The sequence below is a fragment of the Gadus macrocephalus genome, chromosome 13, assembly GCF_031168955.1.
Source record: "Gadus macrocephalus chromosome 13, ASM3116895v1".
Classification (NCBI taxonomy): Eukaryota; Metazoa; Chordata; class Actinopteri; order Gadiformes; family Gadidae; genus Gadus; species Gadus macrocephalus.
In genome coordinates this window covers 3,773,168-3,786,922 of record NC_082394.1, presented here as the reverse complement: position 1 = coordinate 3,786,922, position 13,755 = coordinate 3,773,168, and the positions used below count along the sequence as shown (strand labels likewise).

General features: G+C 45.2%; 2 protein-coding genes across 53 annotated transcripts in view; one reads left to right on the top strand and one right to left on the bottom strand.

Annotated features, from left to right (window-relative positions):
- cenpp (centromere protein P) overlaps positions 1-13,755 on the top strand; it is a 39,914-nt gene that overhangs the window by 6,536 nt on the left and 19,623 nt on the right. For all 3 annotated transcript variants that reach the window (XM_060068832.1, XM_060068830.1, XM_060068831.1), the window contains exon 6: positions 34-130. In XM_060068832.1, the coding sequence (XP_059924815.1) occupies positions 34-130 (97 nt within the window). The remainder of the gene's footprint in view (positions 1-33; positions 131-13,755) is intronic.
- On the bottom strand, positions 1,300-9,208 carry ogna (osteoglycin, paralog a). Of its 50 annotated transcripts, none has more exons than XM_060068820.1 (10): positions 8,971-9,208; positions 6,543-6,624; positions 6,244-6,408; positions 4,700-4,902; positions 4,238-4,330; positions 2,228-3,227; positions 2,019-2,187; positions 1,910-1,984; positions 1,802-1,860; positions 1,300-1,751 (listed from the first exon to the last, which is right to left on the bottom strand). In XM_060068820.1, the coding sequence occupies exons 1-6, from the start codon at positions 9,115-9,117 to the stop codon at positions 3,057-3,059; spliced, it is 861 nt and encodes a 286-aa protein (XP_059924803.1). In that variant the 5' UTR covers positions 9,118-9,208; the 3' UTR covers positions 1,300-1,751; positions 1,802-1,860; positions 1,910-1,984; positions 2,019-2,187; positions 2,228-3,056. The 50 variants fall into 50 exon arrangements, with proteins under 50 accessions (XP_059924803.1, XP_059924807.1, XP_059924762.1 ...); XM_060068824.1 differs by having other exon boundaries at positions 1,935-1,984; XM_060068779.1 differs by having other exon boundaries at positions 1,300-1,884; positions 1,935-1,984; positions 2,019-2,112; positions 2,188-2,246; positions 2,331-3,227.

Here is a 13,755-nt window from a genome sequence, read left to right as displayed (position 1 = left end):
ACTATCATAATGTATAACCCTGTTGTGTTCCAGAGCGGAAGAGAGATGTGAGCTGATCCAGTTCTTCAGAACACTCCGGAGCTTCTCTGAGGGTCGTGAGGACCGACGCAGAACCTTTCATCACTTTCAGGTAACTCCTGTAGTCCCATCTTAATGATCAATCGTTTGCGTTGGTCTGGTACGAGGCCCTGTTGACACGAGCGTTCTGAATCTCTCTTCAAATTGTGAATGGAAAACGCTGGTGACCTTTGCGATGCAACAAGGTGTTTCCTGCGGCTCAACAGGTGGGAACGGTTAAGGGAGAGATTAAACAGTTGTCCAAAACGACCTCCGGAGGCAGTGTGCGCTACATTCAATCAAGATGACCCGCGATTGGTTATGTCTAGACAGAAACTCTGGCAAGAATGTGACTCAAGGCTAGCCTGTGATGGCGTTTGTTCACTAGGGACCCAGCAGAACCATGAAAGCTGCTTTGACCAGCTGGCCTGTGTTAGGAGCTGCTAGTGAAAAGCTGCTAGTTAGTAGCTGGGTGAGCAGCCAGCACAGCTGGCCTATTTTTGATTAATAGCATATAGTTAATTAACAGCGCCTCCTTACAACATCAACATCCCGTTATACCACGCCACAGGGCCCAATATACAACACAGAATGCTGTCCTCATGAGGGAGTCTAAGCACAGTCGAGGGAGTAGTTAAGGTAAGTGTTTCGCTGCTGTGGTGCATGTATGACTTGGGCGTGACCAATAAAACTTGTGCCAGAGTGAAAGTGCTGAGTTGACATAACCTCCACCATCCATCAAGATATGAAACTTAAATCAAATGCAGAAGTTGAGGGACGCTCTTTAAATGCCCAAAGCCCGACGGCTCCAGTGGAGCTGAGGAGATGATAGAGACGCAGAATGCTAAACTAAATCTGTTGAAGCAACATGGAACCCATCGCCTGTTTACTTCGAGAACGTAGCTTTAGAGCTGCCAGTTCGGTTGGGCTAAAGGAATACGATTAACCCACATTTTCCATAAAGGTCTGCGTTTCGCTAAACATGCACATATTTGTTTGACTTGCATTCTCTGGTTCTTGTTGAGGGTGGCATGTTTTGCTGTGGGCAGAAGTTTTTGTTGATTTTTGTGGTCTTGCAAACAGGTCAAGTATCATATTGCAACCCGAAATAAAATCTGGATTTTTTAAAAGATAAAGAGGTCATTTCATCTTGACTTCAGAAACAAGTCTTCTGTACGCTTAAATTACAAAAAAACACATTAAAAAAATGTATGTCTCAGAAACACTCAACAACAAGCGTAATTTCCTTTTAAAAGGGTAACTTTATTGAATATCTTAAACATTTGACTGTACATCATTGTCTTATTCACATAGATAATGGCTCCCAGGGTTTCAGTATTGTTATTTGTGTGTGTGTGTGTGTGTGTGTGTGTGTGTGTGTTTCAGTATATCTATGTTTATATATATATATAACGTTTTAATATTATGTTATCCTGAACAAGGACACTTTAGGAGATATGAGTTGAGCAACGTTCACATTACCATAGCACCATGATGTATTCTACCTCCTGTAACAGGGTTAGGGTATTCTACCTGCTTTACTGTCATTACAGTTAGGGCCTTGTACCTGCTTTACTGTCACTAGGGTTAGGTTAATGTACCTGCTTTACATTCACTACAGGATGGGTATTGTACCTGCTGTACTGTCACTAGGGTTAAGGTATTGTACCTGCTATAGGGTTAGGGTATTGTACCTGCTATAGGGTTAGGGTATTGTACCTGCTGTAGGGTTAGGGTATTGTACCTGCTGTAGGGTTAGGGTATTGTACCTGCTTTACTGTCACTAGGGTTAGGGTATTGTACCTGCTTAGGGTTAGGGTATTGGACCTGCTATAGGGTTAGGGTATTGGACCTGCTATAGGGTTAGGGTATTGTACCTGCTGTAGGGTTAGGGTATTGGACCTGCTGTAGGGTTAGGGTATTCTACCTGCTGTACTGTCACTACAGTTAGGGTATTGTACCTCCTGTCAGAGTAGGGTATTGTTCTAGGGTTAGGGTATTGTACCTGCTGTCGGGTTAGGGTATTGTACCTGCTGTAGGGTTAGGGTATTGTACCTGCTGTAGGGTTAGGGTATTGGACCTGCTGTAGGGTTAGGGTATTGGACCTGCTGTAGGGTTAGGGTATTGGACCTGCTGTAGGGTTAGGGTATTCTACCTGCTGTATTGTCACTACAGTTAGGGTATTCTACCTGCTGTAGGGTTAGGGTATTGTACCTGCTGTAGGGTTAGGGTATTCTACCTGCTGTACTGTCACTACAGTAAGGGTATTATACCTCCTGTCAGAGTAGGGTATTGTTCTAGGGTTAGGGTAGTCTTCCTCCCCTCAGGGTTAGCTCCTCGTAGGCTCCGCTCATGGTGCTAATGGCTGAGATGGTGCTGAGGAACTTCCTCAGGACTTCAGAGTAATAACGAGTGTAAAGACACAAGAGTAAACATGAGGGTGTTGACCCTGGAGGGGGTGCACCAGCACCCGCGACCCCAGAACTCATCACCTCACAAGGGTTCCTCATCTACTATCATCAACTATATATTTTATAAATGAGAGAATCTAAAGGCCTATCAAAGGTGCGACTATATGCCACAAACGACCACATAGAATGACTTGACAGTAACACAATGTTAGATGAGATACTTTCTTTACTACATGCCCCACAGTAGCAAAAACATTCCTGCATTGGCATCGCTGAGATGTTTATCTCAAGCTGGCCTGTGACCAGCATGGACAAAATGGTGCAGCTATGTCTAAGCTAGCTTCTCAGCTTGTTAGCTAACTGTACTTGGAAAACAAGAAGTGCGGCTAGATGGACACTACTTATTTTAAATTGTGACTAGTGACTAGCTGTGCATGGAGAGAACAACAGATTTCTTGGATGAATTGTTGAAGGTATTTGAGACCGTGTAACCAGTGCCCGGTAAAGAAACTCCACACAGCTAGTTTCCAGTATGCCCCAGTAAGCTCAGCAGCCTGCACCAGGAGCACAACTGAAAACTGATGGTGCTCAGTAATAGCGCCCTAAAGGCAGGGACCTGAGACAGATGAAGCTGTTGGGGTACTTGGACAGCACCACAGGGTTTCCATCCAGACGCACCTCGTTGAGGCTGGGCCGCAGGTAGTAGGTGTTGTTGCCCTTGCAAAAGGTGTCTACGCTGATCTCTGTGATATTGTTGTTCTGAAATGGCATAAGAACAGTAAATATTATAGAAGTACAAGCTTTGAGTAGAGGCACATGTTTTTTTTGTTCAATCAGGGTATGGGTTAATAATGAGGTAGATGTTGTGTTTTAACCGGGTGGATGTCACTTTTTTAACGATTTAGAGGTTGTGTTCCAACAAGTTAGAGAACATTGTTCTTACAAGGGTAATATCGCTGTTCTAATGCGGTATATGTTATTGAGGTTGATGTTGAGGTAGAGGTTATTGTTCTCATGGGGTAGATGCTACTGTTCTCATAAGGTAGAGGCCTGTTTTCCATCTGGTCCCTGTTCTAGAGGTCCCTGTTCTCATGAGGTAGAAGTCCCTGTTCGCATGAGGTAGAAGCAAACGTTTTCATGAGGAAGAGGACCCTGTTCTCATGAGGAAGAGGTCCCTGTTTTCATGAGGTAGTGGTCCCTGTTCTCACGAGGTAGAGGCCACTGTTCTCATGAGGTACAGGCCCCTGTTCTCATGAGGTACAGGCCCCTGTTCTCATGAGGTACAGGCCTCTGTTCTCATGAAGTACAGGCCCCTGTTCTCATGAGGTATAGGTCCCTGTTCTCATGAGGTAGAGTCCACTGTTCTCATGAGGTACAGGCCCCTGTTCTCATGAGGTAGTGGTCCCTGTTCTCATGAGGTAGAGGACCCTGTTCTCATGAGGTAGAGGTCCCTTTTCTCATGAGGTAGTGGTCCCTGTTCTCATGAGGTAGTGGTCCCTGTTCTCATGAGGTAGTGGTCCCTGTTCTCATGAGGTAGTGGACCCTGTTCTCATGAGGTAGAGGACCCTGTTCTCATGAGGTAGAGGCCACTGTTCTCATGAGGTAGAGGTCCCTGTTCTCATGAGGTAGAGGACCCTGTTCTCATGAGGTTGTCACTGCTCTAAAGAGGTTGATGTCAGGTAAGCTGACTGTTCTAACGAGGTTAAGGTGACTGTTCTAACGAGATAGAGGTAAGTGTAAATGTCAGGGTACTGGGAAAACAAACCGACCTGTAGATGAACAGTGCGGACGCTCTCTGGGATCTGTGGAACTGCTTCCAGCTGGTTGTCGGCCAAAAACAGGTTCACCAGCCTGGTCAGTTTCTGGGGGATAAAAAGTGTGGAAGGATGTACCATGTTGTAATGTTTATAATCACTATTAATTTCAACATTTCCAAGAGATGAACTCTAAAGTCTTAAGTTAGCACAACCTGGCTTTGTGGGGAGGCTCATGACCTCCATCTCTGAGTTGGAATGGTTTTGCTTGTTTTTATTCATGTATAAACTAATTAGTTATATGTTCACATTGTTTAAGTCAGAGGTGTATGAAGGTGTGGAAGGGTGTACACGTTTGGTTCGCAGTTTTCATGAAGGTCTAAAAATATAGAAGGCTTTGTGGAAGAGGTTGAGGTTGTTAAGTGGATGATTCCACCGGCTGCACAGAGCGTGTAAATGTTTGGAGAGGTTGTGTACCTTGAAGGCAGTAGCCTTGACACCCCTGGTCTTGAGGAGGTTGTAGTTGGCATTGAAGACGGTGAGTTTAGCCGGCAGCATGGGAAGCTTGACCAGGCGGTTCTCCGACAGGTTCAGTTCCTCCAGCACGGGCAGCTTGGAGAACGCCCCGTCCTCCACCTCAGAAATCAGGTTCCCCGTCAGGTCGATCCTCTTCAGAGTCACTGGAGGACCAGAGAACAACACCGTTAATCAGGTGAAATCAGGTTCCCCGTCAGGTCGATCCGCTTAAGAGTCACTGGAGAACTAGAGAACAACACCGTTAATCAGGTGAAATCCGGTTCCCTGTCAGGTCAATCCTCTTAAGAGTCACTGGAGAACCAGAGAACAACACCGTTAATCAGGTGAAATCAGGTTCCCTGTCAGGTCGATCCTCTTAAGAGTCACTGGAGGACCAGAGAACAACACCGTTAATCAGGTGGAATCAGGTTCTTCTTCAGAGTCACTGGAGGACCACAGAAGAACTGTATTAATCAGGTGAAATCAGGTTCACGGTTGATCCTCTTCAGAGTCACTGGAGGACCTGAGAACAATACCAAGCTCTCAACATGTATGCATCATGTGATGGACTCGGCACAACATTATTTCAATATGGAACTACCAAAGTACAGGTTTTTAAATTATCCTCTTTCACTGTAGCCTGTTTCAGCCATTATGTAAGGTCTTGGGTTAAAAGTTTGTATCAACACATAATTAAAGCAATTCTAGCCAAGTTTTTCTAGGATCTTCTCATCTTGTTTGAACCGATTTTCTTTTAATTTGCCGATTGTTAACATTGCTAATACTGCATATCTGACCTATTTGTACTTGTTGCATAGGACAGGCAATAAGCTATACCATGGACCTTCGGTGGTGCAACTTATTTAATACTTTGTTCGATAGGAACTAAAGCTTGAACGTTTTTTTGCCTATTGAAAGACAAAGAAATTGAAGGCAGCAAACAAGCATTCTTGCATTTGACAATGTAACTTAGAAATAAACATGTAGGCTGTCCGCTCATCAAAATTGCGAAAATGGTGTTATATAGCTTGATGTACACATAAAGTCCGACAGTAGTGTAGGTCTTGCTCATCAGCATCATTAGAGAATACAAGAGGCACATTCTGGCATGTTTTTTTTGTTTTCTTTTGCTTGGGTGCAAGAGAAAACCAGATCAACTGCAGTCTTTTTTTTTCCGGAGCTAGCGAGCTGAAGAAGTATTCCTAGTAACTGAGGTACTGAATGTTTGCTCATTATTGGTTGGCTACTTGTAGGTCCACGACATACCGCCATCCACTGGTCAAAAGACCGCAATTCACCCAAAGTTACTTCATTCTGGGATATTTGTATTTGTCGCTTTCGCCATTATACTATTTAGTGGTCTGATTTTGCCTTGTTGGACCCTGAGGAAAACTGATAATGTTTATACCATCTATATATCACCAGGCTTCTGTTCCTGTAACCCATGGGTCATTGTAGAGCCAACATTGCAGAACAGTCATGGTCATGAAGCCGACCCAACTTACAGATATCAGCAAAGTCCTTTGACCGGATCTTCTTGATCCGGTTGTAGCGGGCGTACAGGTAGGCGGTCTCCTTGGGCAAGGCGGGTACGGAGGTCATGTCCGGACTCACCTCTTCACAGTACACCGAGCCGGTCAGACACACACACAGCAGGCAGGTAGGGAGATCTGGAACACCGCAAGAAACAAATAAGAAACACTCAAAGTTTGAATGGCCTCCTCAGTCATTGGAGAGGCTTCGCCTAATCCAGACATAGAGCTGCAGACTTTAATGCACTTCTCAAGTGCATTAAAGGTCTTACCAGTGGTGTCTCCCCCTGCGTTCGGTCCATCCTCTGGTTCATCACCGAGCATCCCATGCTCCCGGTGTGCAGGCACTTCCCTCTGCAGGAAACCACATGGGGGTGATACAACTATCGGTTCACCTAAAGCTAGATTAACAGTTTGACCTGCAGCACGTCTGTGAAGATACATGCTCAATGAGGAGACATGGCACACTCGGTAGGTTGTGGTGTATGTCTGGTGCTGCAGAGGTTGGTGATTAGTTTGACGCATCTCAGATGAGTGGTAGAGTGTGGACCAAACCAGGTACTTAACCAGGCATGAATTGTCAGAGTGTAAACATTGCAGTTTCTGGAAACACGAGATTGGATTTTTGGCAGTGTTGGTCCATGGCTCCAGAGATGACCCCTGACCTCTGTCTCAGGTGACCTTTACCCTCCTGGGCTGATGGTTAATACGGCCTGAGATCACCTGACTTGTTAAGCAGTAACCAAACCAACAGACCCTACCCTCTCAGTCCTGGTTGAATACGTTATTCCTAACTGGAGCCAATAGTTGGAACAGTTGGAACTAAGTAGTAAGGTCCAACTGCTAGTGTCACTATAACTAGTGTATGCAAGTGTAGTCTCTCTACTATAACGTCTGATCAGGGAGTGTTGCCACTTCAGATGTATATGTGTATCACGGAGGACTAGATGCATGAATACAGATGTTGACCTTTAATGAGATGGAGATGATCAGCTACACAACAATGCTCAATGGACAGAATTTCTCTACAATCTTGTATAGTCTCCGGTTGCCATAGGATCTCTCTTCACTACAGTAGGGGTCATCACATGTGGCTACAATGATACTTACAATATTTAAAATACAACGTGTATGCATAGACAAAGCTTCTATGGGTTAGTGTTTACCATGGTTCTCGTTGACTTGTATGTGTTAGTGTTAGGTGCTGGGAGTTACTGGGTAGGTATTTGGTTAGTGTTAAGGGGTTAGATTTAACCTTAATAGTAAGTGTGAAGGGGTTGGAATTCTGGGGTTAGTGTTCACTTTAATGGTTAGTTCGAAAGGGTTAGTGTTTACCTTAACGTTTAGTGTTGTTGGGTTGGTATTGAGGGGTAAGTGTTTACCTTAAAGGTTAGTGTGAAAGGGTTAGTGTTTACCTTAACATTTAGTATTGTTGGGTTGGTATTGAGGGGTTAGTGTTTACCTTAAAGGTTAGTTCGAAAGGGTTAGTGTTTGCCTTAACGTTTAGTGTTGTTGGGTTGGTATTGAGGTGTTAGTGTTTACCTTAAAAGTTAGTGTTGAGGGGTTAGTGTTTACCTTATAAGTTAGTGTTTACCTTAATGTTTAGTGTTGAGGGGTTAGTGTTTACCTTAGTGTTTAGTGTTGAGGGGTTATTGTGTACCTTAAATGTTAGTGTTGAGGGGTTAGTGTTTACCTTAAAAGTTAGTGTTTACCTTAATGTTTAGTGTTGAGGGGTTAGTGTGTACCTTAATGTTTAGTGTTGAGGGGTTACTGTTTACCTTAATGATTAGTGTTGAGGAGTAAGAGTGTACCTTAAATCAGGCCTATTCAACTAGCGGCCCGTGGGCCAAATGCGGCCCCTCATAATTTTTTTCTGGCCCGCAAGAGGTTGCATGCAAAAAATAAATAAAATAAAGGAGAAACATAGTTGCATGCAAATCAGGTTTCTGTGTGTAGCCGGTGATACTAGCCAGTATCAGTACCCCACAATCAGGAACTGGCATCACTTATTCTGACAATGTTTGGCTCAACCGATACATGTGAGTCTAGCTTTTCTCATATGAATGCCATCAGAACAAGGGCACGTTGCTCCATGAACTATGAAAAGCTGCATGAGTGTCTCAGGATGAGCCAAACTAGGCAAACAAACAAGGCAGTGCAATCTTTCTCACTGACTCACTGGCTCAAAATGTCTCATATGTACAGTAGTTCTGTTTTGTGATGATTCAAACAACATTGTTGAATTCTAAATACGTGTCCAAAATATGTGAGAAAAAAATCTTTTATAATTATACGATTAAAAGTGAAGAAGGAAGGAATGCGTCTGAGAAGTTTATTCCATGTAGTAGTACTATATATGTTAAGTAAACACTATCTTTAAGTACGATTTATTTGCAGCGATTCATTCACGTAGTTTTACTCTGTGTGACCCATTAACCCCCAGTGGTTTTCCTTTTCGGCCCACTTGTTAAGGAGGTTGAATATCCCTGGGCTTAAATGATAGTGTTGAGGGGTTAGTGTTTACCTTAATGATTAGTGTTGAGGTTTAGTGTTACCTTAATGATTAGTGTTGAGGTTTAGTGTTACCTTAATGATTAGTGTTGAGGTTTAGTGTTACCTTAATGGTTAGTGTTAAGGGTTAATGTTTACCTTAATGGTTAGTGTTAAGGGTTAGTGTTTACCTTAATGGTTATTGTTTACCTTGGTCTTCCTTGACTCTAAGTAGTCCCCAGCTCTGTGCCTTGCTGGAACACGTCCGAGTATCAGTTGGGTCTTTTGGTCCAGAGAGTTCCCCGACACTGTGGCCAGCCATGGTACCAGCAAACACAAGAATACGACTGTTGTCATCCTGATGAGACCTCCACTTGCGGTTCTCTGCCTGTCTGCTTACTGTCTCTCGCTGCTCAGCCTGTGTGGAAAGGGGGATGTGTCAAAGTAGGGTTTTAAAGACTGCGCACCAGCATCACTGTTAACCCTTCGCTCCCTGCACCCCAACCATACAGCACAGACTGTTAACCCTTCCCTCCCTGCACCCCAACCATACAGCACAGACTGTTAACCCTTCCCTCCCTGCACCCCAACCATACAGCACAGACTGTTAACCCTTCCCTCCCTGCACCCCAACCATACAGCACAGACTGTTAACCCTTCCCTCCCTGCACCCCAACCATACAGCACAGACTGTTAACCCTTCCCTCCCTGCACCCCAACCATACAGCACAGACTGTTAACCCTTCGCTCCCTGCACCCCAACCATACAGCACAGACTGTTAACCCTTCGCTCCCTGCACCCCAACCATACAGCACAGACTGTTAACCCTTCCCTCCCTGCACCCCAACCATACAGCACAGACTGTTAACCCTTCGCTCCCTGCACCCCAACCATACAGCACAGACTGTTAACCCTTCCCTCCCTGCACCCCAACCATACAGCACAGACTGTTAACCCTTCCCTCCCTGCACCCCAACCATACAGCACAGACTGTTAACCCTTCCCTCCCTGCACCCCAACCATACAGCACAGACTGTTAACCCTTCGCTCCCTGCACCCCAACCATACATCACAGACTGTTAACCCTTCCCTCCCTGCTGCCCCACCATACTGTACAACCATACAGCCCAAACCCAAACGGACATAAAACTAGGCAGGACTTGGAAGTTCTTCTTAATCCTCAAACTACCTTCAAAACATAAAGGCTCTCACGGTAGACCTCCATTGGAGGATCATATAAGGTAATCTTTATTGTCGGCAGCCATGGTCGAATAAAATATCTACTTTCAGGACCTCCTCATGAACATCTGTGTAAATGTAGCAGCAAAACACATGAGATAGGAACCATGTGAGGGACCTACCAGAAGATCAGTGTCTACCAGAAGATCAGAGGGGGTCCACAACAGTATTCATCCCATGTAGCCTAAGCCAGACTGGGCCTCATGACTGGGGCATTATGCCTGAGGCCTTACAGGTGTGGTAACAATTATGAACACCTTCAAACTTTTCCTTCCCTGGGAAGAGGGCCAGAGCCTGGAGAATGTTTTTACTGTGGCTAATGATCTGTGCCAGGGTCTGTTTGACTGTCAGGATGGCGTTCCACGGGCTCTGACGGGCGGTTCAGACTGGATTACAGCAGACACCCACCCACAAGCTGACCACTCACAATTATCTCTTCCACTTCAGTCTCTGAGAAAGAGCTGGCTGCGAACTCACAGAGGAGAAAACTCAATAAACACATGAGCTCATGGTCATAAGGGGACCCTGGTAGACAGGCTCAGCAGAAACATACTAGAACTCTGGCCATGAGAGCCCCTGGGAGCAAGGCTCAGTAAAACAGCTAGTACACTGGCATACTCGTACTCTGGTCATGAGGGCCCCAGGGAGCCAGTAAAACATACTAGTACTCTGGTCATGAGGGCCTCTGGGAGCCAGTAAAACATACTACTACTCTGGGGATGAGGGCCCCTGGGAGCCAGGCTTAGTTAACTGACAGCAGGTGCGAAGTAAGTGACTCATCCAGCTTCTGAAGCGCAACACAAGGCCAGTGTTCTGTGTTCTTCCCGTTTGGACACCTTCAAGCGGCTATAAATAATGTAGGCATATGCTGGACTGCTGGACCATTCCTTAAAGCTAGGCTAGGCATTTTTGGAAAAAAGAAAAAATATCTACCCAAAATAAATCTTTTACTTTATTTAGTTTGGCAGAGCATTAGATTTATTGATTGATTCTTGCCAAGAATTTTTTCTAAAATAATTGCATACCCTAACCTTGACAGACTTTTGTATTTAACGGTTCTATTTAGTTCTTTAATCTTTCAAGAGGCGCCTTTAAACCATGTGGTGGTAGAGGAAAGTTTTGTAAACAATATAACAAAGACATTACTATCCTAATATTTGTAATAACAAAAAGGTGATGTGCAATCATGTGATAAGAGAATGTCCTCATTTAGTGCCGTTAATCTATTACATTAGTAAACAATATGGGTCATGTTGGATGGTTACATGTCCGTCTCCGTATGTCTGATGGTGTACCTCAGTAGGTCTCTGTGATGGTGTACCTCAGTAGGTCTCTGTGATGGTGCACTCAGTAGGTCTCTGTGATGGTGTACCTCAATAGGTCTCTGTGATGGTGTACCTCAGTAGGTCTCTGTGATGGTGTACCTCAATAGGTCTGATGGTGTACCTCAGTAGGTCTGATGGTGTACCTCAATAGGTCTGATGGTGTACCTCAATAGGTCTGATGGTGTACCTCAGTAGGTCTCTTTGATGGTGTACCTCAGTAGGTCTCTGTGATGGTGTACCTCAGTAGGTCTCTCTGATAGTGTACCTCAGTAGGTCTCTGTGTTATTGTACTGTCCTCAGGGTTCAGTGAAGCGATTGTTTTTCCACATGGAGCTGTGAGAGGAGGAATTCAGTCCCAGAGGAGAGGAGAGGAGAGGAGGAGGAGTGTGAGAAGCAGGAGAAGCAGGAACCTCTGGTAGCAGAAACTGCTCTGTTCACTTCCACCAGAACTATTAGTTAATAATGAATAATACAATTATATACAGTACAAAATGTTGATAAGAGAAAACCCAATAATGTGTCTGGATCTTTTCTTGCTTCTGTACTGTGCTGGCTATCTGACAATGGGGCCATGCCAGCCGCCTCCTGCTGTTTCTCTGAGCCCAGTTCAGGTCAACACTGCCACGCCGCAAACACACCGTGCTTCCACAGGTCCTCTATAGCGCTGTCTCCGCGCCTCAGGTCATCAATCATATCTATAGTGTACTATGGCTGTCGTCTGGTACATAAAAGATAGTCTAATCTGTTGTATGCTAACAGTGCTACCACATGTAACGACTTGAGTGCTGTGATGTTGACATTTGGAACCATATGGAGCACATTAGTGAGCAACTCCCGCGTTGCCAAATACTTCTGCCTTGGCCCAAAAGCACAGAGTTGGAGACTGTTGTCTCCTGCCTATAGGTTTTTTTATTTGTGGACGACAGCTTTCTGCATTGAGCTGCTCGTCTGTAGCTGTTTCTCCTACCCCTTTGCTTTCATTCCTATTCTGTTTATTTCTCTCTTTCTCTGTTACTGTCGCTCCTACTCTTATACTATCTCCCCCTCTCTGTTATGGTCTCTCCAATCCTGTCTCTCCTCTGCTACTGTCTCTCCTTCTCTGTTACTGTAGGTCTCCCCTACTCTGTTACTGTCTCTTTTACTTTGTTTTCTGTTCACCCACTCTATTATTGTCTCTGCTAATCGCTGTTACTGTAGGCCTGTGTTACTGTAGGTCTGTCCCAGTCTGGGTTACTGTAGGCCTGTGTTACTGTAGGTCTGTCCCAGTCTGGGTTCCTGTCCCCTGTATCTCAATGTCTGTACAGACGGACCGTTTCTAGGAAGCTCCCATGGTAAACTCATTAGGTGTTTAATAGGACTGTGGTCTGGAATTTTCCCTCTGTACCTCCACAACCATCCACATGCTTACACATTCTCCCTCTCGCCCTCTCTCTCCCTCTGCCTCCCTCTCTCTCTCAGTTCTGATACATAGTGTGGCAGCCTAAGCCTTTCTCGCTGCTTTTCCACATGTTGTGATTCTCCCCGGAATCCGCAGCTTTCAGCGCCTGATCCAAGTTTTCCTGGGGACAAAACTCCCCCATCTCTCATTAATCAGAGTCCAAAGCAGAAGTGAAGTTTCTCAAGGAGCAGACGGGAACAAAACACAGGCTTACGTAACAATGAGACCCCCTGAAACAACATGCTATCCAGGTGGATGTTTGTTTTCTCGGGGTCCCCTTCCTGCCCGGACTCTACGCCCTGGTCCCTTGGGGGCCCTGGACTCTAGAGGGTCTCCAGATGTTCTGGTCTCTGGGGGGGTCCTCAGTAGGTCTCTGTGAGGGTCTGATCACGAGGGGTCTTCTCTGTAGGTGGTCTGTTTCCAGTCGATGCTGTCTCTAAGGGCTCCGGTCTCTAGAGGGTGTCTAGGGGGTCCGGACTCTAGGGGTCTAGTCTCTGCTGTGTGTGTGCGTGTGCTTGTGAGAAGGAGAGAGACGTGGCTGAGAGATTCTAGCCAACCAGCAGATGTGTTCCATGTGTTCTGAGAGAAAGCAGAGGGGAGGGGGGAGCAGTACAAAGCCCCCTGCTCCTCATCCATGTTATATTATAACAGCAATGCTAGCTGCTGACCTTTTAGCATCTAGCTCCATCTACTGCTAGAGCTGCTAACATTTAGCCTTTGGTCCATCTACTGTTAACACCTAGCTCCATCTGCTGTTAGAGCTGCTAACTGTTATCACCTAGCTCCATATACTGGTAGAGCTGCTAACTGTTAACACCTAGCTCCATCTACTGGTAGAGCAGCTAACTGTTAACACCTAGCTCCATCTACTGGTAGAGATGCTAACTGTTAACCAGTGTTGTTTTTGGCAGGCATTTTAGATTTAGTTTTAGTCTTAGTCTTTTTGACGAAATGCTTCTTAGTTTTAGTCCCATTTTAGTCATTTCTATCTT